Source organism: Gobio gobio, assembly GCF_949357685.1.
Source record: "Gobio gobio genome assembly, chromosome: 23".
NCBI lineage: Eukaryota > Metazoa > Chordata > Actinopteri > Cypriniformes > Gobionidae > Gobio > Gobio gobio.
The window spans coordinates 42,722,532-42,746,623 of NC_137119.1; the positions used below are offsets into that span (position 1 = coordinate 42,722,532).

The window sequence follows — 24,092 nt, forward strand, 5'->3', positions numbered from 1 at the left end:
TGGGGTTTTGCATCCCTAAGTGTCTGTTTCCATGATACTTTTTGCCCGTGGGTCATTTCGGAGCTATTCATTTTTGTTTTGGAGCTTGTTTCCCTGGCTCGAGACGAATCTTTCCATCCTCATTATTACAGTATAGTCTCTGTCCACAGCAGAAAAACGAAATATTTCTCCCCATTTGCAGTGTGGACACAACTCAGAGATCCTGCAGATGTTGACTGTGTTTGTGCGTCGGGTGTCGTCACGTGCACCAGCGGCGTCTGATGTCCTCTGTGAACTCGGCTATCTGCTCAGTCTCCAAGATAAGAATAAAGATGCCCATAAATGCTACTCTACAGCAATGAAAACAGACCCCAAATGCACATCAGCATTAGTAGGTACAGTATCATCACATCCAGGAAACATTATCATCACATACAAAACTCTGATGCAATGTCTGGGTCATATTTCAGCTCAAAATCAACAGGAAAAACTGTCTCAGTAACGAAGGGGAGAGAAATTCAGTTTGCAAACGTGTAGCATTATTTTAATTGTAAAGTATTTATATACCATGGTAGTATTTGTTGTACTAAATGTATTACAGATTATTGGTAACACTTTACAATGAGGTTTCATTTGTTAACATTAGTTAACTCTTTCCCCACCATTGACATAATTTTGCGTCATTTTCACTGTTATACGGTAGGGGGTGCTATTACACATCTACTGAAAAATCTCTGGATCAAAACACAGGAGAAAAAGATGCGGAAACAAGTGATTAAAGCATTGCTTGTGTATGCTGTAAAAAATGCAATTTTGCTTCGTCTTTAGAAAACAAATTTTGCTTTTTTTTTAATGAAACGTGCCCACATTCAAGTGTTGATAAAAAAAAGAATGCATAAAGCTAGACTAAAACGTTTTTTGTTGTTTAAAAGCAGAGGCTTCTGTTCTTTCATTTGATATATTGCATGTTCAGATGTTCATACAACATAATAATAATCTGGGGGCCATGACATTTTTCGTGCACCTGAGACCTGCAGTGACGGATTGATTGACAGCTGTCTTAATGATGCTAGCGAAGCAGCAGCGCGAAAGAGAATGGAACCGCTGACCTAACCTATGAACAGTAAAATTTCATAGATTTTAAATATATACTGAATTACCACTAAAAATAGATCAGTATGTGATGTATTTTTATTCAAATTAACTGAATCAATTGGCAGTGCAGGACCAATAAGTTCAAACTAATAGCTTATTGGAAAACAGATTTCCTCAAATAAAAGTTAGACTAAATATGCCAGCACGTTACGGTATTGTTGTGCGTTACCACGGCAACCACTTGCGTGTCAGGGTTTGAAAGCGCGTCTCATGTATGAAAAGTATCTGTACACATGACGGGCGGCAATAATATCGCAACAAAAGCCTCATGTGTACTGACAACTGCATTATTTAACCGTATTTTCTTCAATACAATGTTAAAGCAAGTTTCAAGTAACATTCATAATGTTTCTACTTCATGTCACATGGGAGTTCATATTGGAGTGAAGCCGTTCTCATCATGTGATTGGGGAAAACATTTCTGAGGGCGTGGTGAGCTCGTGCCAGGGGCGCGGATAGTGAGCCGTTGGAAGTGCCATCCTACGTCACGATGACCCACAACATCCAATAGGAAAAATCAACCGCAGTAGCCACCGTTCAACCTTAAGAGGGCAGCACTCAGACGATTTTACACATATATTTTCAAATTAAAACACTTTATACCCAAATGTCAAAACATTTACTCGAGTCAAAGAACAGCACAAATAAAGCCCCAGTCTTGCAGATCATTAACTAAAAAAAAGTTGTTTTAGGGTTTAGTTACCCTTTAAGCTGTTTTTTTTAAAATAGTTAGTTCATGTTCATTTCAACATTTGCTAATATTTGATGTGTCTGTTAATAGTATTTAATGGACCTGAGCCGAAATTAACTAACACTGAACAATTTTATTTTCAATAACTAATGTTAACAAACATGAATAAAAACTGTAGTAAATGTATTGCTCATTGTTAAGGTTTGTTGATGCATTAACTAATGGGACCTTAAACTTACACTTTATTATTGTTACATATGTTACATGTAGTTACTATAGTAATAACTATAAATGATGCATAATTACATGCAACTAATCCCAAACCTTAACCCTATATCAAGTACATGTAGTTACTTATTATTACTCGGTACTAAAATGTATAATTACAGTGTAACAAATAAAGTGTAACCCCTTTAGTACTGAGTAATATTAATTAACTACATGTACTTACTATAGAGTTAGGGTTAGTTTTTTGTAATTATGTATCATTTACTGTTATTGCTATAGTAACTACATGTAGTAATGTGTAACTACGTCACCTTAAAATAAAGCGTTACCCCTCATTGTGTAAGAATGAGTGTTTTTACATCACTGTAACGTGGATTTGAGGGAATAGTTTCCTATTTGCCATTTAAAATAATGTTGCAATCTAAAAAAATCTTACTTGTCCTAAAACAGTCTTCATTCAAATCCTGTTCAATTCAAAATGTTGCTACACATAAATCTATGCATTAACATATGGTTATTTTTATAGGCATGATCAGATGCCAGCTGACGTGTGATCAGCTTGAGGAAGCCGCCCAACAGCTCGCCTTCTTCTGCGAAGCGCAAGAGTCTCTTGGAAATATAGCGGTAAAAAGCTGTAAACCGTTTAGTAGTGGCTTTAAACCGTCTTCAGGAAATGTTTGATCATTTATAAATATCCCTGATTAAGCCTTTAGTAGTGTAGGGTAACTGTGACGTAAATATGTTTGATTAAACAGGAAGTTGCTCTGCTGAAGGCCATTTTGGCCAGGAAGCAGAAAGCAGACGAGGAGACGGTGATACAGCTGCTGAAAGAAGCCGCTGAGCTCCATTTCTCTGCTCTGCGTGGATTAAATTATGGTGTAGAATACCTGCAGATGCTGGACCCAAACTTCCTCCTGCAAATAGTGCGCATGCACCTGGAGTCCAAGCAGGTATTTCATCCTCCGTGCTTTTTAAGTTCAATAGCAACATCAAGGTTGTGGGTTTGAGCCTCTTTGGATAAAAGAATCTGCCAAATGCATAAATGCAAAAGTTTATTTTTACTTCTGGAATTAGGTGTGGATTCCTTTTTGTATGATTTCACAGGATTTTCTCCTCATTCCTGGACAAACTCCACCATTTTGGCTCAAACACGCCAATATGATCTTAGAAACGATCGTCAAAGGCGCTCCTGGCATGTCAGCGAGCTGTTATTATATGGCCTACGTCAAGCTCCTTCTAGGCAAGTGTGTCGAGATACAGAAACATTTCAATGCATCACCTGGGCTGATGATAACAATCCCAGAATGCCTCTGCAGGCGACCACAGAACAGCCCAGCACCTTCTGAACCTGTGCATGGAGAAAGAGCCGAGCGTGCCGGAGATCCACCTTCTGCAGGCCAGACTGCACCTGCGCACGGGAGACAACAGGAAGTGTCTGAGCTGCCTGGAGTCTGGAGTCAGCGTCAACTTTGAGGTGAAGTCTGAGCGTTTTGTTTAGTCAAAGGGTTAGTTCACCCAAAAATGAAAATTCTGTCATTAATACCCTCATGTCGTTGGACACCCGTCAGACCTCCGTTCATCTTCGGAACAGAAATGAAGATATTTTAGTGTAAATCTGATGCTCTGAAAGGCCTCCATTGGCTCAATGCACTTTACACTCTCAAGACCCTTAAAAGACACTAAAGACGTCGATACAAAGTCCATCTCACTACAGTGGCTCTACAATAACTTTATGTATCGGCGACAATAGTTTTTGTGCGCAAAAAAACCCTAAATAACGACTTACATAGTGATGACGATTTCAAAACACGGCCTCATGAAGCTTCGAAGCGTTATGAATCAGTGAGTCGATTCAGCAGTTTGAATCGCCAAATTTCAGCAGTTTGGCGGTTTGACACGCGATCTGAATCATCATTCGACTCACTGATTCAACTAACCCTTCAAGTACAAAATTGTTGACTAAATTGTATTCTAATTGTTTTTTCTTGTGTGAAATACACAGTTTTTTTCCTTGAAGTCCACTAGTTTTTCATGACTTATTACAATCTCTCTGACCTAGAGCCCTGCAAGGGCCTCAAATCTCGGCCCTAGCCCGGCTCGTGTCCGACAGCTTATCAAAATTTTCCATTGCAGCCATTAAAGCTACACTGTGTGATATTTTCCCCCATCTAGTGGTGAACTTGTATATGACCATCCAGTGAATATTAGCTTCTCTTCCTCTCAATTCCGATTTCGTTTTAACTCCTACGGTGGCCGATTTAGTCCAAGATTAACATGGCTTTCAGTTCGACCTCGTCCACTTTGGACACGGTGCCATCGAGTGTTAAAACACCAAAAGCCAAGCTTGAATTTACGGGTATGTCCCTCTTTGGCTAATGTACTTTCAAGATGGAGGAGCAACATGGCGACCCGCATTCGAACCCTCACCCGTATGTATTTTCAATGGCATATTATAAACTTACGAGAATACTTTATTACTCTAAAGAAGTAAATATACATTAATGAGCACATCTATTTTTGAAAGAACTAAGTGTTTTTAGCTAAGAATAAACTAAAAAAGTTAAACATTGTAGCTTTAAAATAGTTCAGTTTTGTTTTTAATGTCAAAGTAGTTATATTTCGTTTCTTTATTAAGGTCATTTAGAAAAATGTTTGAAGCATTTTTTTTGTTTGTTTAATTAAAGTTTTTGTTTTTGAAAGTAACGACCAAGCGGCCAGCGGCCGACAGTGAGTTAACCACGTTTGATCAATTTTGCCTTTCAAATCAACACTTAGATACAAGTTTCTGAACATCTAATAGACATTGATGGGGACTGTCAGAAAATTGTGGAAACTCAAAACAAGTCATTTGATGCATTTACCACCAGGAAGTAGGTTTTCAGGCGTGACACAAGTGTGTTCTGCTAGTTTCAGCCGGACGCAGGTCTCATGTTCATGTCCAGCTCCTCGTTGTTTAAATATCAACTGCACTGGCGCATCTGTTCACCCATGGGCGTCTGGTCTGAACACCAGGTGTGTGTGTGGGTGTGTGTTGGAGCGTTGCTATTGTGAGGAACTGAAAACCACTGACCATTGACCAACACACCTGCTCTAAAGTCAATAGTGCAGTATTTGTGTGTTATTTAAAGAGTGTGTTAGTGATATGAGCCTATAGGCGGTGCACCACACACACACACACACACACACACACACACATGTTTTTTTTTTTTGTGAAATGTGAGGACATTCCATAGGCGTAATGGTTTTTATACCGTACAAACCGTATTTTCTATCCCCTTACACTGCCCCTAAACCTACCCATCACACACACACACACACACACACACACACACACACTGCCCCTGCCCCAAAACCTAGCCCTCACAGGAGACTGTGCAGTTCACATTCTGTGAAAAAAAACTTGTTCTGTGTGATTTATAAGCATTTTGAAACGTGAGGACATGGGGAACGTCCTCATATTTCACCCTCTTTTTGTAATACCTGTGTAATACCCATGTCATTATACACATTTGTGTCCTGATATTTCACAAAAACATGCCCACACATACACACACACACACACACACACACTCTGATTATTACTCTGTTGTGAACTTCTGTTGTTTCTTGAAGTAGAGACCAGGAGACGTCGGGATCAAAACAGAAGTGATTGTTTTAATGAGAACTCTCTGTGCTGCAGGTCGTCCGAAAACAGTCTGATTTAACAGTACAAAATAATGCAATTTATCTACATTTCAGGGGGAGGGGTTATACAGCAGAGGAGGAGACACTCTGAACAATACAATGCAAATGTTGTATAGGTAAAAAGGACACCCCCTACATAACTGTGTCTCTCGTCCAGATTCAATCAGCATAACAGTGCCATTCAAAGGCATAGATGCTAATCCAATCACTCAGGCAGTATTGCTCTAAACTTGTCATGGTAAATAGTCAGGAAATACATAGAGACAAAATACTTAATGTCTCAAGCACTTACACAGCCTGACGTAATCTCCTTAGAATTTCCTCAAGTTTACTTCAAAATGTAAAACACAAATGTAGATAATGTTTTCAGTTATATTCTATTACATTTGAACCTAGATATAACAATGTATAAATGTGTAACCCCACAACACACACACACGCACGTTTAAATATTAAAAATAAAAGGATTCCTCTCTGGAGAAGCGTTCAGTCTTTCTGCTCATATGTAAATAGTGAATCCGCCATGGTGCAGCACAACTGGCTTTTAAAGGGAAAGGGAGATGAAACTCTGATTTCTCGTTACGCCCAAAACACACCCATGACTCATTAAGAGACGAGGGACGGCCCTTTTGGATCATGCGCCGGGCGCATCGACCATTTTTCCCCGTTGTTAAACTAGCAAAAGTGGATTCAGACACTTAACGCCCTAATTGCACCTATTTAATGTGTCCCTGCTGAATAAAAGTATGATATCTTTATGAATGGTAGTGTAATTAGATCTCCTGTATTTGTGTGTTTATGTCTTGAGCTCATGCCTGTGATTTATCTGTAGGTTCGAGATCAGTTCCAGTTTAATCTGCTCAAAGCTCGTGCTTTGCTGAGGTTTGGAGACCTGGAGAACGCCATCCAGTGCCTGAATATCAACATGAACATGGCAGGGGTCCGAAGGCCCTCAGAGGGGCCGCAGTCTCCCGTCTCCAGCAGTGAGCGTGTGTCTGTGTACCTGGAGCTCACGGAGGCCCTGAGACTCAACGGGCAACAGGTCCGGTCTGCACTTAGGAATACCCGAAAGTCAACAAACAAACATTTGAACCAACCAGCCCCTTCTGAGCTCTCATAATCTAGCGTGTCTTTCTCTTTCATCAGCACGAGGCCACTGAAGTTCTGCAAGACGCTATTCTGCTCTTCAAAGGGACACTGGAGGAGACGCGTGTCATGCTTGCTAACGTGGATCTGGCTTTGGTGAGAGATGATGTGGATGCCGCTGTGGCCATGCTGAGAAACATTCTGCCTACTGAATCAACATACATCCAAGCCCGAGAGAAGATGGCTCACATTTACTTGGAGAGGAAAAGAAACAAGAAGCTTTACATTGCATGCTACAGGTGAGAACTACACTTCCATCATTTATGAGTGACAGGTCACGTCCAGGTCATATTTCTCAAAATCCTTCATTTTAAAATTAAATAAAGTAAGAATAAAAATAAATAAAATATGCTGATTTGGTGCTCAAGAAACATTTTTGATTATTATCAGTGTTAAAAACAGTTCATATTTTTGTGGAAACTGATACATTTAATTTTTTAGGATTCTTTGATGAATAGAAAGTTCAAAAGAACAGCATTTATCTGAAATAGAAAGCTTTTGTATGTAAAATACCAGCATCTGAGGTTAAACCCATATTGAACCTGTACATTTACAATAAATGGCAAATGGAATGGAACGAATGTGTAAATAACAAATTATATGAGGTGAATCCAGTTTTAAATCAAGGAGTTATTAGTTATTATTTTGAAAATAGATATGACCAGCTTGTATATACGAGATGCCGAATTGGACATTCAAGACTCACTCATTCATATATTGAACGGGGAAGAGAAACCGGTTTGTGATCTGTGTAAGAATTTCACGAGTGTTAAACACATTTTAATAGAATGTCCTTTTTAAAATAATATTAGAGAACGGTTTTATTCAGAAAACACATTAATAGACATTTTCAAAAAGGTTTCTACTGGAGTAATTTTAGAATTTCTGTCAAATATTAAATTGAAAGATTCTATGTAATTGGTGTTATTATTACTGTTGTTGTTATTGGTATATATAATTGATTTTGTATAGTGATTGTTTTTAAGACAAAATGGTTAAATTATTGTAAACAATGTATTGAAGTGATGCTGCTGATTGCCATGAATATAGCCATTGTTGCTGATATGGCATTAAATCATAAATAAATAAGTAAATGGAAAGCTTTTGTAACATTCAAAAGTTTTGGGTCGGTAAGAATTATTATTAAATTTTTTTGGGGGAAATTAATACATTTATTAAGCAACGATGCATTACATTGATCAAGTGACAGTATAGACATTTATAATGTTGCAAAAGCTTTATATTACAGATAAATGCTGTTCTTTTGAACTTTCTATTCATTAAATAACCCTGAAAAACACTGAACAGTGTTTTCAACACTGATAATAATCATAAATGTTTCTTGAACATCAAATCCTCTTATCAGAATGATTTCTGATGGATCATGTGACACTGGAGTAATGATGATAAATTCAGCTTTGATCACAGGAATAAATTGCATTTAAAATATATTCACATGGAAAAAAATAATTTTAAATTGAAACAATATGTCACAATAATACTGTTTTTGCTGTATTTTTGATCAAATAAATGCCGCCTTGGTGAGATTAAGAGACTACTTTCAAAAACATAAAATGTTTCCAAACTTTTGACTGGTAGTGTACATGTATAACGTTATTTATATAAAGTCATGGTAATGGTGATATTGGTTTCCTGCTGTAAATGGTTATGTATAGGTAAATGAATAATATGTAAATATTTTATTTTACTGTTTTATGTTGATTACAGTAATTTTACTGTCTAATTTAAAATATCGTAACAAAAATCTTTATCCACAAAAGTGTTGGTGCATTTAGAGGAAAAAATATTCAAATCTAATGAGAATCACTATTGAGGATCATTTTAAAAATAAAAAAATGAACATAATTATCATGAAAATAATGTCAATGTAAAAATCATTTTGATATATGGGTGACATGGGATTCACTTTTTTGTATTTTACACTAAAGTTGTAAGAGAACTTCTTTTAGTATTTTTAAAAAGTATGGTTTGCTTCATCATGTGGATGTTTACTGCATCTTAAGATAAAAATGTTTCAGAGAAATAAGTGAGCAGCTTCCAGGACCTCATACTAACATCCTCCTGGCTGATGCCTTCATGAAGATACACCAGGTATACATTTCATGTTTGGGATTTTCATTTGGCTTCTCAGTACCAAAACCTCTTTATTAACCATAAAAATATCCTGTTCTGAAAGCCAGAGGAAGCGGTCAAGATCTACCAAGAAGTAGAGCAGATGGCTCCTGAAGACACGTTAGCCAAGAAAATAGGCCACGCTTTAGTGAAGGCTCATGAATATCACAAGGCAAGTGGCAAAATTTAACAAAAGTTAAAGGAAGTGTTCGTTTCTCGTGTGTAATCGCACTCTTATGTTTCAGGCGGTGAGTTACTATGAGACGGCTCTGAAGAGCGACGCTCTGGACTGTTGTTTGAGTGTTGAGCTGTCCGAGCTGCTCCTCAAACTCAAACGATTGGAGGAAGCTCAGCAGGTCCTGGAGAAGGCCTTGGAGCATGAACCTAGTAATTATAACTCAAATAAACATGACTGAATGCCACGAGAAACAGGAAATATTGTTCTCTCTATTGTTCTTTTGCAGCGTCTGCATTGACTGCAATGATGGATGATGTAAGAGTTTTACGAGTGCTGGTGAAAGTTCTGCGGGCCGGGAACGCGTCCGCTCTGGACGTCGTGCAAAAGGTTTGTGGGTATTTTCAAAGCTATATACAATGGTGAGTGCCCATGTTTATTTACAAGTATTTTTGGGTTCTGCTAGCATACATTAATATTATTTACAGTTAAAAATTCTGATGCAACCCTCTGCCTGAAATACTCTGTTTAACTTTTCTTTGTTCTTTCTTTTCTTGTTCTTTTTTGTCTTTTTTAAAGGTCCCATGTCATGACATTTTAATTTTATGAGGTTTTTCCACATTAATATGAGTTCCCCTAGCCTGAATATTGTCCCCAAGTGGCTAGAAATTTTGATGGGTGTAAACCGAGTTCTGGCTGTCTTTCTCTGCCTTTGAGAAAATGACAGCCCAGACGAGCTGATCTTGAATTTTCCTGTTATGACATCATAACAGGAACCGTTACCTCCCTTTCCTCCGCCCAGAAAATTTAGCACGCCCATGCGAGCGCCATATTTGTTTGTCCTCGAGAGATCATGGCTTGTGAACCAGTGAATGCTGGCAGTTTCTCAGTGTTTTGATGTACAAATGAAAACAGACGTCTTTGTTCAGTTCCTCCTGATCTGTGATCACTAGCCACATTTACATGCGCACTTTTTTATCATTCCGATTAAAATCATTCCGATTGAAAGATTCGGTGGACTGTTTACATGAGACGTTATCTAAACCCATCTGGTGTTTACATGTGCTGACTTTCAGTAGGAATCATTTTGTGACATGCGCACACAGTTTGTCCACCGCCTCAGATTCGTAGTATCGTGAATCAATACAGTAGTTCTGTGTTGGTCATTTTTATATTTATTTATTTTTCTGTGGGCGGACATGCAGTAGTTTAACCTAATTTATGTCCTATACAATGGCTATTTCAACAGCTGTGAATGATGAATGCGGAATCAAAAATGAATTCAATTAATTTATTTTGAAAAACACAAAATTAACAATAAAATGCACTCAAATTATTAATAAAAACATAGGATATACGGTGAAACATGAATGAAGCATTCAAGACGTGCTCCGCATCATTACTAGTACTAAACATATATATTTCAGATGATTAAGGAAAGATACCATAATCACAAAGGCCTAAATATTAACAAAAGTTATTAAAGTAGACTGTGGGTAATGTTACTTAACCAATTTGAAGCAGTTGTTGAATTTTTTTTTATAGCTAACTTAACTAACGAGAAACAGAGAGCAGCTTGAATCTGTTCCCCGTTGAAATGGCAGCTCTCAACGGCCACCAGGACTTGTAACGTTACAGTTTTATAAAAGCTATTTATTATTTGTCTTAAAGTGTAAGAATCACCTCAGAAAAATAAATTATTCTGTCAGGCGCAGTTGAAGCCTAGGACAAACGCTGGAGATGAGATGCTGTAGCCAGGCTATGTCTGTGTCATTATTCCAACATCATGTTCATAACAAGTTACGAAATAAAAAGTTTAATACCTCAGAAAAATGAACTTTCCTCTCTTGTCAACATCAGCCTGGTGTGAGCGCGGCGCGCGCTCTTCAGTTGTGGAGGCGCGCGCTGTACATCACGTCACAGAAAGACGTACACTCAGAGTAATCGGATCAGGTCGTTTACATGGTGGAATTTTTCATTTGATCGGTTCATGAAAAGGTTTATCCCACCCCTCTCAAACCCATTACAATTTCATCCGGTTTGGCCATTTTTATTCCGATTGAGGTGTTTATATGGAGCATTTTTATTCGGATTGGATTTTAAACCGATTACAGTGCTCCATGTAAACGCACCTAGTGATTTCTGATGTGTAGCTAATTATTCAAGTTCACACAGAACTTTATTATTCGTGCTGCGGCTTCTCTCTCTCCCGACAGAACAGTGTTTTGTGTTTTCTATCTTGTGAGTCGATTAGGAGGAAACTGCGGCTTTACTGAGCTCAACAGCCAAGCTGTGGTATAAACTAAACGACATTGGCTATTTTAATAAAGGGGAGGAGCTGAGCGGTGTGAAAACTGTCACGTCCGGTGTTAGCATTGATGAGGCAAGTTTTTTTATGTGCAAACAAATAAGTCTCTTTTTGCTCTTCCGTCAGGCGCATGATCTCCAGCAAAAAGTAGTTTGCCGTGTTACAAATGAGCATCCAGCAGAATTAGAGGAACAGAGGAAGTTGCTATCGTCCATCTGTTGTGACTGGGCACATGAGTTTCACCTCATCCGCGACCTGGAAATGGCCAAACAACACTACACAGACGCTTTAAATCACAGCCCGGACAATGAAGAGGTCAGTCCGCTCAGCCTGTCTGTAGTCGTGAGATTTGTAGGGAGTGTTTTACGTCACATCTGGTTGTTTTCGTCCACATGCAGATCCTCTTTCATCTGGCTCAGTTACACTATGAGCATCAGAAGCTGGACTGTAGTGAGGAACTGTGTGTGAGGATACTGCAGCTCCAGCAGGACCACACCGCTGCCTCAATGGTATCGTTTTCCTGAAGAGATGCTCGGCTATTAATGGCGAGAGGTTTGGTCACGGATGTGTGTGTGTGTGTGTGTTTGGTTTTATCCTCAGCTGTTGGCTGACACATTATTCTGGAAGAACCAAAAGGAGGAAGCAGTCAAGATTTATGCTTCTATAATGGAGCGAAACCCAGGTGTGATGGAATATCAGTTTCTGATATAAAACACAACATAACAATTGTTACATTTAATTATTACTCTGCTTTCTTGTTTCCATAGACAACTTTCATGCCATGGCCAAGTTTCTGCAGATTCTGCGCAGGATGGGGAAACTAGAGGACGCCCAGTCTGTTTTTAAGGCGTGTGAGAAGTTCTGTCTGCTGTCGGTCAGAGAACCGGGCTTTAATTACTGCAAGGGCTTTTACTTCTGGTCAGTGAACAATATCATGACCGATTTTTTATTTAATACTTTATTTATTTGTTTGTTTTCCCCCATTGGTTTTGTAGGTAAAATTAATATGATTGTCTCACAGTCTATGAATTTTTTTGAAAATTAATTTGATTGTCAAAGTTCATGAAAACATTATAAAATATCTTAATGGTACTAAAATTTGTCCTACGTTTTTTTGTGCTATATAATTTTATATATATAATTTGATTTAAAGGTTAAATATGACTGAGAAATTGTACTTTGTGTCAATTTCATGAAAATATTACAAAATATCCTAATGGTCCTAAAAATGGTCCTAATTTTTATCCTTTGGCTATATAATAATTTTTTCCCCCATTTGATTTATAAGTAAAATATGCATTTCACTGATTTTGTGAGATTCGCCCAACATTCTCTGAATTTTTGGAAAGAGAAAATTCATTGGTAAAGTTCATGTTCATGTGAAGCTCATTTTCTGTGCTTTCAGTGATCATTCAGACTAACTAATAGAGGACAATTTATTCTTATTTCTAAATGTGTCCTTAGTATTCTTATTCTAAATGTTCTCTCTAAGAGAGTGAGTGTTTTAGTGTGATGTTGACCTCAGGCACAGCTCCCAGGTGAACGAGGCCCTGACACACCTGAACAAGGCCAGAGGAGACGCCGGATGGGGAGAGCCAGCGCTAGAACTGATGCTCCAGATCTGTCTGAACCCTGACCGGGATGTGTTTGGACAAGAGCTTTTAGATACAGGACAAACGGACCAGAGGTGAGAAGAACTGTAGGAGCCAAATCAGGGTTTCTGCGGGTCTTAAAGACTTAATTTGACCTTACAGAATTTAACCCTTAACCCTTAATCGTCACTTGGGCTCCAGCTGACCCCACTGGACTTTTCCTCAATTTTTTAAAAGTGTTCCCTTCATCTCAGGGCCATGAGACTCTGTGACTTTTCCTAAATAATCTATCTAAACATGCACAAAAAAATCTGGGCTTGATTTGGTTGTTCTAAAGGTGTGTAAAAAATAATTTACCGTTTAAGTCCCTCGGGGTCAGATTGACCCCACATTGAAAATGAATGGGAAAGTGTAAAAAATACATTTTTTTCCCTTTTTTTGTCAATTTTTTTTTACTAAATCCAGTATAAATATGAAAATGTCCACATTTATATCAAGGTCTAGTCCTAGAGCATAAACACAAAGTAGAACGAACTTTCTGTCTCATACACACACGCACACACACACACACACAAACACACACATGTGTGTGACTGCAACAGAGAGCATTTTTATAGAAACTGGCAAATAAAATCAACAAAACTGGCATAAATCTGAAAGATTTTCATACATAAATGAAGGACAAATACTAGAGCACAAATGCAATATGGAACAAGCAAGTTCACTCACACGCACACACACACAAACACAAACACAGGTGTCTGGAGCATTTTTTTGGATTTTGGCAATGAACGGGAAAATGTAAAAAATGCTTTTTTTTCACTTTGTTTGTAAAAAAAAATCAACTAAATCCAGTATAAATCTGAAAATGTCTACATTTATATCAAGATCTGGTCCTAGAGCATAAACACAAAGTGGAACGAACTTTCTGTCTCATACACACACACACACACAAACACGCACATGTGTGTGACTGCAACAGAGAGCATTTTTATAGAAACTGGCAAATAAAATCAACAAAACTGGCATAAATCTGAAAAAATTCCATACATAAATGAAGGACAAATACTAGAGCACAAATGCAACATGGAACAATCATGAGAAAGAGAGGGAAAAGGGCAAATAAAAGAAAGATGAAAGGCAGCTTAACTTTTGCATAACTCAATTAAGGGTTAATCGTCCCTCAAGTAGGGTTTACATTTGAGTCCCTTGGGCTCAGATAGACCCCAAACTTTTACAGAGCGATTGCATAAGGAAATATAATATTTTTACATCGAAAACTATATATCATTTTCTTTATTTACTTCTCAACTATACATTTCTGCTGTGTTTTTGTGGGTATTTGGTAGTTTTGTTTACCTATTTACTGCACAAATACTTAACTATGTCATAAATTGGCTCATTAAAAATTATTTTTTTATGAAAAAATCACTTGAATGATGATCTTAAATAAATATAAATAGTTTTTGGACATTGCTCTATGTGTTAGGGATAGAATACCGCCATCTGTAGCTTTGTGGAAAAACTTTAGGAATTATAGTTAAAGAGAGAGAGAGAGAGAGAGAGAGAGAGAGAGAGAGAGAGAGAGAGAGAGAGAGAGAGCAATGACCACATTATCCACTAGAGGTCCAGAGGGAAGTTATGCAGAAGTTAAGCTGCCGTTCATCTTTCTTTTATTTGCCCTTTTCCCTCTCTTTCTCATGATTGTTCCATGTTGCATTTGTGCTCTAGTATTTGTCCTTCATTTATGTATGGAATTTTTTCAGATTTATGCCAGTTTTGTTGATTTTATTTGCCAGTTTCTATAAAAATACTCTCTGTTGCAGTCACACACGTGTGTGTGTGTGTGTGTGTGTGTGTGTGCGCGTGTTTGTATGAGACAGAAAGTTCGTTCCACTTTGTGTTTATGCTCTAGGACCTGATCTTGATATAAATGTGGACATTTTCAGATTTATACTGGATTTAGTTGATTTTTTTTTACAAACAAAGTGAAAAAAAAAGCATTTTTTACATTTTCCCATTCCTTGCCAAAATCAAAAAAATACTCCAGGCACCTGTGTTTGTGTGTGTGTTTGTGTGTTTGTGTGTTTGTGTGTTTGTGTGTGTGTGTGTGTGTGTGTGTGAGTGAGTGAACTTGCTTGTTCCATATTGCATTTGTGCTCTAGTATTAGTACTTCATTTATGTATGAAAATCTTTCAGATTTATGCCAGTTTTGTTGATTTTATTTGCCAATTTCAATAAAAATACTCTCTGTTGCAGTCACACACGTGTGAGTTTGTGTGTGTGTGTGTGTGTGTGTGCGTGTGTGTGTATGAGATAGAAAGTTCATTCTACTTTGTGTTTATGCTCTAGGACCAGACCTTGATATAAATGTGGAAATTTTCAGATTTATACTGGATTTAGTTAATTTTTTTTGACAAAAAAAGTGAAAAAAATGTATTTTTTACACTTTCCCATTCATTTTCAAAGTAAGGTCAATCTGACCCCGAGGGACTTAAACGGTAAAAAAAAATGTACACACCTTTAGAACAACCAAATCAAGCCCAGATTTTTTGTGCATGTTTAGATAGATTATTTAGGAAAAGTCACAGAGTCTCATGGCCCTGAGATAAAGGGAACACTTTTTAAAAATGGAGGAAAAGTCCAGTGGGGTCAGCTGGAGCCCAAGTGACGATTAAGGGTTAAGGCCTTAAAAATGTCTTAAATTGGATCAGAAAATCTTGATTTCAATATCATGACATTTAATTAGGGCCCTGTGATTTCTGCGATGGTGCAGAATCCATTCATAAAAATTAAATGTAATGTATAATGTGGAATGTCACAGTTGTTGTCAAATTTTGGATGAATAAATCAAAAGTCGGTCAGAACACTTAAAGGGACAGTTCACCCAAAAATGACTACCGGTATTCTGTAATTTACTCGCCCTCATGTCAGACTTTCCTTCATCATATAAAGCCATCAAGTCTCTTCAGAACATCTGGAATAAACCGCTTGATTCATGTGGATTAGTTTTAGGATCTCTTGATGAACTTTCTGAAGCGTCAGTTGCTTAGACTGTCAATGGAGGACAGAAATCTTTCCCATTTCATTACAAATCTCTTTATTTGTGTTCAGAAGATGAACGAAAGCCAGTCACATTTAATCTGACCATTAAAGAAGAGTCCAGAAAAATTAAAAACATTTAAACAGATTTCTTAGGGCCCTAAATGTTTTTGTTTTCCAGTGCAAATATCTAAACATCCTTAAATCAAGAGACATTTAATGACATGCAAAATGAAGAAATTAAGTCTTGTTTCCTGAGAAATTGAACAAAATTAAGAGAGTTTATGCTTAAAACAAGAACAAATATATGTCATTGGGTATGAAAATGACTTACATTTGAGTTGATGTTGATTGACAAGTTGATTGACAAGTTGATTGACAAGTTGATTGACAAGTTGATTGACAAGTTGATTGACAAGTTGATTGACAAGTTGATTTTTATGAACACATTGGCAAATATTGGTTCTTGTTTTAATCAAAAAAATTAATGAAAAAGTAATGGAATCTGTTGGAGATTGTATTTTCAAACGTTGAAGTGTCACTAATACACTCATTGTGTGCTTTAGAGAACATATGGACGTGTTACTAGGCTCCCTTCAATTTATTCCTTACATTTTCTTTAATTGCTCATAAAAAGGTCTTAAATGTACTTCCAGAAACCCTGCAGAAACACTCCTATATTCGATGCTTTCCTGCCGTTTGTCTGTTATCTGTGCTTGTTTCCCCTGCAGTGATTCGGAGAACGAGACGAGACTGAACACAGCTCAGAGTCTCCTGACGACGTTTCGCCCGCGCTCTAAATCTGAGCAGGACAAACTCCGGCTGCTCTCCAACCTCTGCCGGATCTACAGCAGAGACGCCCGACAGGTGGAGAGAGCCGTGCTGGAGCTCACGGACATGATGTCGAAGAACGTAAGACTCGAAAGACAATCTCTTCAATATATCAGCTCACTAATGAACTCTTTCATTTACAGACTCATTTAGTCTTTAATATTCGGAGACTAAAGCACAATGATTTGTTTTCAGGAAGTGACTAATCTTGATCTTTGTGCATATTATAATTATGGATGAATTATGGGGTTTTCTCCACTGTTGTAATTACTTTGACCTTCTTGAGACGTCTGAAATGTTTCATTATCCTCAAATATTCCTACACATCTTTGACCTCTTGCATCGTTATTATAGTTATTTAAAGGGTTAGTTCACCCAAAAATGAAAATTCTGTCATTAATTCCTCACCCTCATGTCGTTGGACACCCGTCAGACCTCCGTTCATCCTCGGAACACAAATGAAGATATTTTAGTGTAAAGCTGATGCTGAGAAAGGCTTCTGATAGGCCTCCATTGGCATTCAGTACATTTACACTCACAAGACCCATAAAAGGCACTAAAAACGTCGTTATAAAGTCCATCTCACCACAGTGACTCTACAATAATCTTACAATGCGACGACAATAGTTTTTGTGCGCAAAAAAAAATCAAAATAACGCCTTTATCCAACTTGTTCTTGTCTTCCGTGTGTGTCTCCACGACGCATGCGCGAGAATATGAGCAGATCCGGCGTTCGGACACATGACCCAGAAGAGATTTGATTTTTTTTTGCGCACAAAAACTATTGTCGTCGCATTGTCATCGAACTAACCCTTTAACACTAAAACGCTAACACTTTAGTTTAGTTTTAGGTCCAATTCTCAATCTTAACTAGTTGCTTATTATCATGCATATTATTAGTCAAGTCTTATATAGCACATTTAACCCTCTGGGGTTCTTCATTTATGGGTCACACTCAGGACCTTCAGGTCAAAAATGACCCGGAGGGCGGGATTAAGATAAAAAAGATTCAAGTAAAATCAATGAAATATATATTTTTGTTCAATAATATTTTTTATTTTCTTTTTTGGTGTTTTGAGATAATTTTATGATTTATAATTAATATTTATGCAATAATTATGACCCATTTTTTCCCATTGAATATAATAATAAATTGATATATATTTATATATATATATTTATATTTTTTTATTAAAGCTGTATTTAATTTTAGAGTCAAGCCTAGTCCTCATGAAAGCAATTATTTAAATGAGATCGGTGCCATCCGGTGGACACATTGAGCATTTTTATCACGCAATAGCACATTTTTACCACTATAGTGGATCTTGCGTTTTATACATTTTTTTTAAAAATCGTAGCTTCATCGGAATGGTCCGAAACTTGGTGACTTTATTAGTACTTGGTATATGAACACCCACATTTTTTTTAAGTCTAAGTGGTCGTAAGAAAACATAGTCACACTCAGGACCTTCGGGTCAAAAATGACCCCCATAGGAAATGAATGGGAAATTGGCAAAAATATGAAAATACTGAGTTTTTTTGTGCATACAATCTACAAATCAGCCAGGATGCAGAAAAAAAGCACTCAACAGTGAAGGGGTGAATCTCTAAAACATCAAGAGTGCAAAACAGACAAAAAAAACTCACTCACACACACTTATGCACACAAAAACACACGCACACACAAATGAACGTGTGCCATTTCAAAAGCTAATTGTGTTTTTGTGTGTGAGAGTTTTTTTGTTTGTTTTGCACTCTTGATGTTTTAGAGATTCACCCCTTCAATGTTGCGTCCTTTTTTTCTGCATCCTGGCTGGTTTGTAGATTGTATGCACAAAAAAAATCTGTATTTTCATATTTTTGCCAATTTCCCATTCATTTCCTATGGGGGTCATTTTTGACCCGAATGTCCTGAGTGTGACTATTTTTTTTACGACCACTTAGACTTATCAAAAGTTTTTTGGGTGTTCATATACCAAGTACCAATAAAGTCACAAAGTTTCGGACCATTCCGATGAAGCTATGATTTTTTTTTTTTAATTATAAAACGCTTCGGGTCATTTTTGACCCAAAGTACCCCAGAGGGTTAAAAGCAACAGTTACGCCAAAGTGCATATAAAAGAAAGCATAAAGCAGATACACAATATAAACACAATACATACACAATATAAACACTTTTGACCCGATACAATCTAAGATAATAAATAATATCAAATCTACCAATATCGATCTAATCAAAATCCAGAGAGAACAGATGAGATTTAAAGAGCAGCTATCATGGAATTTTGAAATGTACCTTTCATGTAGTGTGTAACATAGATCTAAGTGAACAAAAACATCCTGCAAAGTTTGAAATATGACAGTGCACCGTATATATAGTTATTTTCTTTCAAAAGTAAGAGTCGACTCTGAGTCATTTTTAAGAATCGTTAGAAGACCGAAGCTTTTTCTCTGACTAGATGACGTCAACTTGTCAAGTTATGTGAATACGATACGCCCACTTATTGCGCTCCAAGACGCCAGTGAAAACTAGAAAACATCATGGAGACGAGACGCCAGTGAAAACTAGAAAACATCATGGAGACGAGACGCCAGTGAAAACTAGAAAACATCATGGAGACGAGACGCCAGTGAAAACTAGAAAACATTATGGCCACGAGACGCCAGTGAAAACTAGAAAACATCATGGCCACGAGACGCCAGTGAAAACTACAAAACATCATGGCCACGAGACGCCAGTGAAAACTAGAAAACATCATGACCACGAGACGCCAGTGAAAACTAGAAAACATCATGGCCACGAGACGCCAGTGAAAACTACAAAACATCATGGCGACGAGACGCCAGTGAAAACTAGAAAACATCATGGCCACGAGACGCCAGTGAAAACTAGAAAACATCATGGCCACGAGACGCCAGTGAAAACTACAAAACATCATGGAGACGAGACGCCAGTGAAAACTACAAAACATCATGGAGACGAGACGCCAGTGAAAACGTTTCGGTTACTAACGTAACCTCGGTTCCCTAAGATGAGGGAACGAGTATTGCGTTTTGCTAAAACGCTATGGGGGAATTCCTTTCCTCGAGATATTGAAGCAAATTTTTATCCAAAAATACCATGTACACGCAGTGCAGCTGCACAGCTCTCAGCAGGAAGCAGCTGCGTGCTGATTGGCTGTGCCGCTGCAACTGCAGCAACCTATGGCGAGACCGTGGGGCGGGACGGACCAATCAGGTCCTTCCAAATTCCCGCCACAAGGGGCAACAGAATTTGCATAGCCTAGGGTATATAAGACCCACTCTCGCAAGGTTAGTCAGGTTAATCGACTGAAGCGACTCCTGAGCAAGTGAGCAAGCACGGCAAGCAAAACGCAATACTCGTTCCCTCATCTTAGGGAACCGAGGTTACGTTAGTAACCGAAACGTTCCCTTACGAGAGTACTCTCGTATTGCGTTTTGCTAAAACGCTATGGGGGACCAATGCAAAACGCCGTGCTTGCTTAACGGCTCTAACGCCGACGACACCAAACCCAGGCCAACCTAGGTGGGCCCGTAATATGATATCAAGAAGTCCCAAAATGAGCCAGACCTGAGTCAAGCCTTTAATGAGAATGAACACGATATACGTGTAATATAATATATAGACCGGACATAGTCGGGCCAGGAATAATGAATGGCCAGATAATTCGAGCCGTATAAGGAATGTGCTATGACTTAAACAATACTTAACCCAGACCGGACTTTTCGAGCCTTAAGGGGTTAAAACTGTACACAGCAAGAAGCCCAGCCTATAAGGCCGGGACATCCAAATATAATCTGATAAGTGGACGGGGAGGCCCAGCCTGCCGCCACACAGATATCATTTAGAGAAATGCCAATAGACCAAGCCCACGAAGAGGCCATGCCTCTAGTAGAATGGGCTTTAATGCCTAAAGGGCAGCTGAGATCTTTAGACTCATAAGCCAGCGAGATAGCATCTACTATCCATCGTGACAAGGTCTGCTTTGTAACCGCGCACCCTAAGGTGCAGCCGCCAAAGCATACAAAGAGCTGTTCAGTTGCCTAAGCAGCGGAACGCTCCATGTATATCCTCAGCGCTCTGACAGGACAGAGCAAATTAGCATCTTCTTCATCTATCGGTGATGAAAGTGCTGAGAGTGAAATGACCTGTGCTCTGAACGGAGTTGAAAGCACTTAGGTACATATCCATGTCTTGGTTTGAGGACGACTTGAAGTCGTTTGGCCCAATTCCAGACACGAAGGCGCTCACAGAGAGCGCGTGCAGATCACCCACTCGCTTAACTGACGATCGCCAGCAGAAAAGCGGTCTTAGTGACAGGAGCTTAAGCTCACCGAATGCAGAGGCTCAAGTGCAGAGCTCTTCATGACATCCAAGACACTGGACAAGTCCCATATAAGGACTGAAGAGGGGGCGAGGTGGGTGAAGCCTTCTAGCCCCTTAAAGGAAGCGAACAATGTTAGTCCGTTCACTTGAATGTGATACGCTGCTATAGCAGCCACATAATTTTGAGCGTGGAGGGGGAACGACCCGCGTCCAGAAGCTCTTGTAAAATGTAAGCACTTCTGACACTTCACAATCCTGTGGGGTCAGACTTCGCGCTTTACACCAGTCCGAAAAGACTGACCATTTGTCTGAATAGAGCCGCCTGGTCGCGGGGGCTCTAGCTTCAGTAATGGTATTCAATAATTTTTCAGAGAGGTTCTCATGTACCCGCTGATGGGCCAGACATGAAGCGCCCATCGATCGGGACGGGGATGCCAGATCTGCCGTCCCGCCTGCATGAGGAGGTCTCTCCTCAGCGGGACCGGCCACGAATCTGTATCCGACATCTGATTCAGTAGTGAGAACCAAGGTTGATTTCTCCAAAGCATGGCTATTAAAGCACAGCGCATCTGCTCTCCCTAATCCTCTCTATGACCTGAGGTAACATTGAGATTGGGGAAAAAGCATAAAGAAGAAGGTTGGGCCATTCGTGGGCCAACGCATCCTTGTGCTTGGAGAATTATATTCGGCATTGAGTATAGCCTTGTGAGGCGAAAAGATCCACTTTTGCCTCTCCAAGAACTGCCCCAATTGTCTGAATTGCACCTGGACAGCATGTCCGGACCCAAATTCAGAATGCCTGGCACATGAGTCGCTCTCAGCGTATTGTGCTCTGCCCATATTAGGACTTCTTACGCCATTGTGTGCAGATCGATTATTTTCAGACCGCCTTGGCAATTTATATAGGCTACCACCGACCTGCTGTCCGTTAGGACCAGGGCATGGTGGTGCTTTATGTACGGAAGGAAAGCTCTTAGCGATAGCGTGACCGCTTTCATCTCTAGACAGTTTATATGAAGGCTCTTCTCCGAGTCTGACCAGAGACCGGAGACTGGCCTGCCCTCGTGAAGGGCTCCCCAACCTAGGTTGGATGCATCTGTCGAGATAACTTTCCACTTCGTAACAGTGCCCAAACTCACGCCCGTCTGGTACCAGACGGGATTTTTCCAAGGAGCCAGAGCCAACACACAGCTGTGGTCTACCTTGATTTGCAATCGGCCCGAGAGCCATGCGTGAGCTGGAACGTGGGGATTCAGCCAGTGCTGTAGGGGGCGCATGTGCAACAGACCCAGTCTGAGAACTAGCGCCGCCGAGGCCATAAGACCCAGCATCCTCTGAAAGTGTTTGAGAGGAATGCGTGCACCGGACCTGAGGGAAACCGCTCGGTTCTGAACAGAGAGCGCGCGCTGTGACGTCAGTCGCACGCTCATCTGCAGTGAGTCCAATACTGTTCCCAGAAACGAAACTTCTGTGTGGGAGACAATAAACTCTTGCCACGTTGATTCTGAGTCCCAAGCATTCTAAATGGTTGAGAAGCCCAGATCTGTGGTTTAATAACTGTATCTCTGACGGAGCTATTATAAGCCAGTCGTCGAGATAATTGAGAATTCTCATTCCCCGAAGCCTCAGCGGGGTTAGCGCCGCTTCCATGCACTTTGTGCGGGGAGTCAGAGATAGACCAAAAAGGTAGCACCTTGTATTGGTAAACTTTTCCCCTCGAAGGCGAATTTCAAGAATGGCCTGTAATGAGGGGCTATTTGTATGTGGAAAAAGGCATCCTTTAGATCCACAGTGAAAACCCAATCACCCGGCGGATGTGCGCGAGGATTTGTTTCATTCTCAACATTCTGAACGGGCGCTTCATAAGGGCTTTGTTCAGATGTCTGAAATCTAGAATGGCCTGAGACCACCACCCTTCTTTTGGCACAAGGAAGTAGCGACTGTAAAAGCCTGACTCGCTCTGTGAGGGGTGCACGGTTTCCACCGCTCCCTTTATTTAACAGTTTGATATTTCGGTTCGAAGCACGTGACTCATGTCACTTCTCACCGCTGTCTCTACCACAGTGCGAAAGCACGGTGGTCTGCGAGCGAACTGTAGCGAGTAACCTTGTTATCAAAGCCAAGGGTTGAATTAATTTGTGGGGCGGGTCACTGAGTAACAGGGACCTGGTAGCCCGGATGCATTGTGCTAGTAGCACTGTGAGAGGCGGCGTGCACTGAATGGTGACGCACGCCTTATTGGGTCGCCTTGGAAGTGGCGCTTACCAAGGGGATTGTGTTTGTGTACAGAAGAGCACGTTGCTCACGGGCTCATAATAGTAAATAGGGAAATAGTGTTCCCAGCCGCCTGAGTGCAGGGGGCCGGAGAACGCAGAATAGTGGCGAACGCTTTGTGTCGCCGGGGAAATGTGTACAGGCGAGCGCGTTTGTTTGCGGGCTCGTCGATTGTAGGAATAATGTTTCCAGCCGCCTGAGTGCAGGGAGCTGGGGAACATAGGAAGTGCTTGAGTGTAGGGGTACAACTTTGATGTTGGCACCTGCCTACAGACGAACTCGTAACACTGTGTTTAGATAGTGTTACTGTAAAGTGGACGCATTCTTGCGGATTAGTCCACGTGCACATTAGCGGCAGGGCTAATGGATAGCGCGTGCTCTGCAGGCGCGGGTCTACCTAGCCACTAGAAAGCTCTGATTCATTGTAAATAATGTGTGGTGGCGCGCACTGTATAATGGGCGCCACTACATTAGTGTATTCGCGGCGTACGCCAGCGAGCGAATT

At 39.7% G+C, this 24,092-nt stretch overlaps 1 protein-coding gene across 1 annotated transcript in view; it reads left to right on the forward strand.

Annotated features, from left to right (window-relative positions):
- The window catches only part of ttc21a (tetratricopeptide repeat domain 21A), a gene marked incomplete at both ends in the record, with an annotated part of 43,507 nt that overhangs the window by 9,354 nt on the left and 10,061 nt on the right, over positions 1 to 24,092 (forward strand). Inside the window, 12 exons of the mRNA XM_079806847.1 lie at positions 6,570 to 6,779; positions 6,884 to 7,122; positions 8,923 to 8,995; positions 9,081 to 9,188; positions 9,262 to 9,403; positions 9,481 to 9,581; positions 11,626 to 11,814; positions 11,898 to 12,008; positions 12,100 to 12,181; positions 12,267 to 12,417; positions 13,025 to 13,186; positions 16,866 to 17,046. Of these exons, the coding sequence (XP_079662973.1) occupies positions 6,570 to 6,779; positions 6,884 to 7,122; positions 8,923 to 8,995; positions 9,081 to 9,188; positions 9,262 to 9,403; positions 9,481 to 9,581; positions 11,626 to 11,814; positions 11,898 to 12,008; positions 12,100 to 12,181; positions 12,267 to 12,417; positions 13,025 to 13,186; positions 16,866 to 17,046 (1,749 nt within the window). The remainder of the gene's footprint in view (positions 1 to 6,569; positions 6,780 to 6,883; positions 7,123 to 8,922; positions 8,996 to 9,080; positions 9,189 to 9,261; positions 9,404 to 9,480; positions 9,582 to 11,625; positions 11,815 to 11,897; positions 12,009 to 12,099; positions 12,182 to 12,266; positions 12,418 to 13,024; positions 13,187 to 16,865; positions 17,047 to 24,092) is intronic.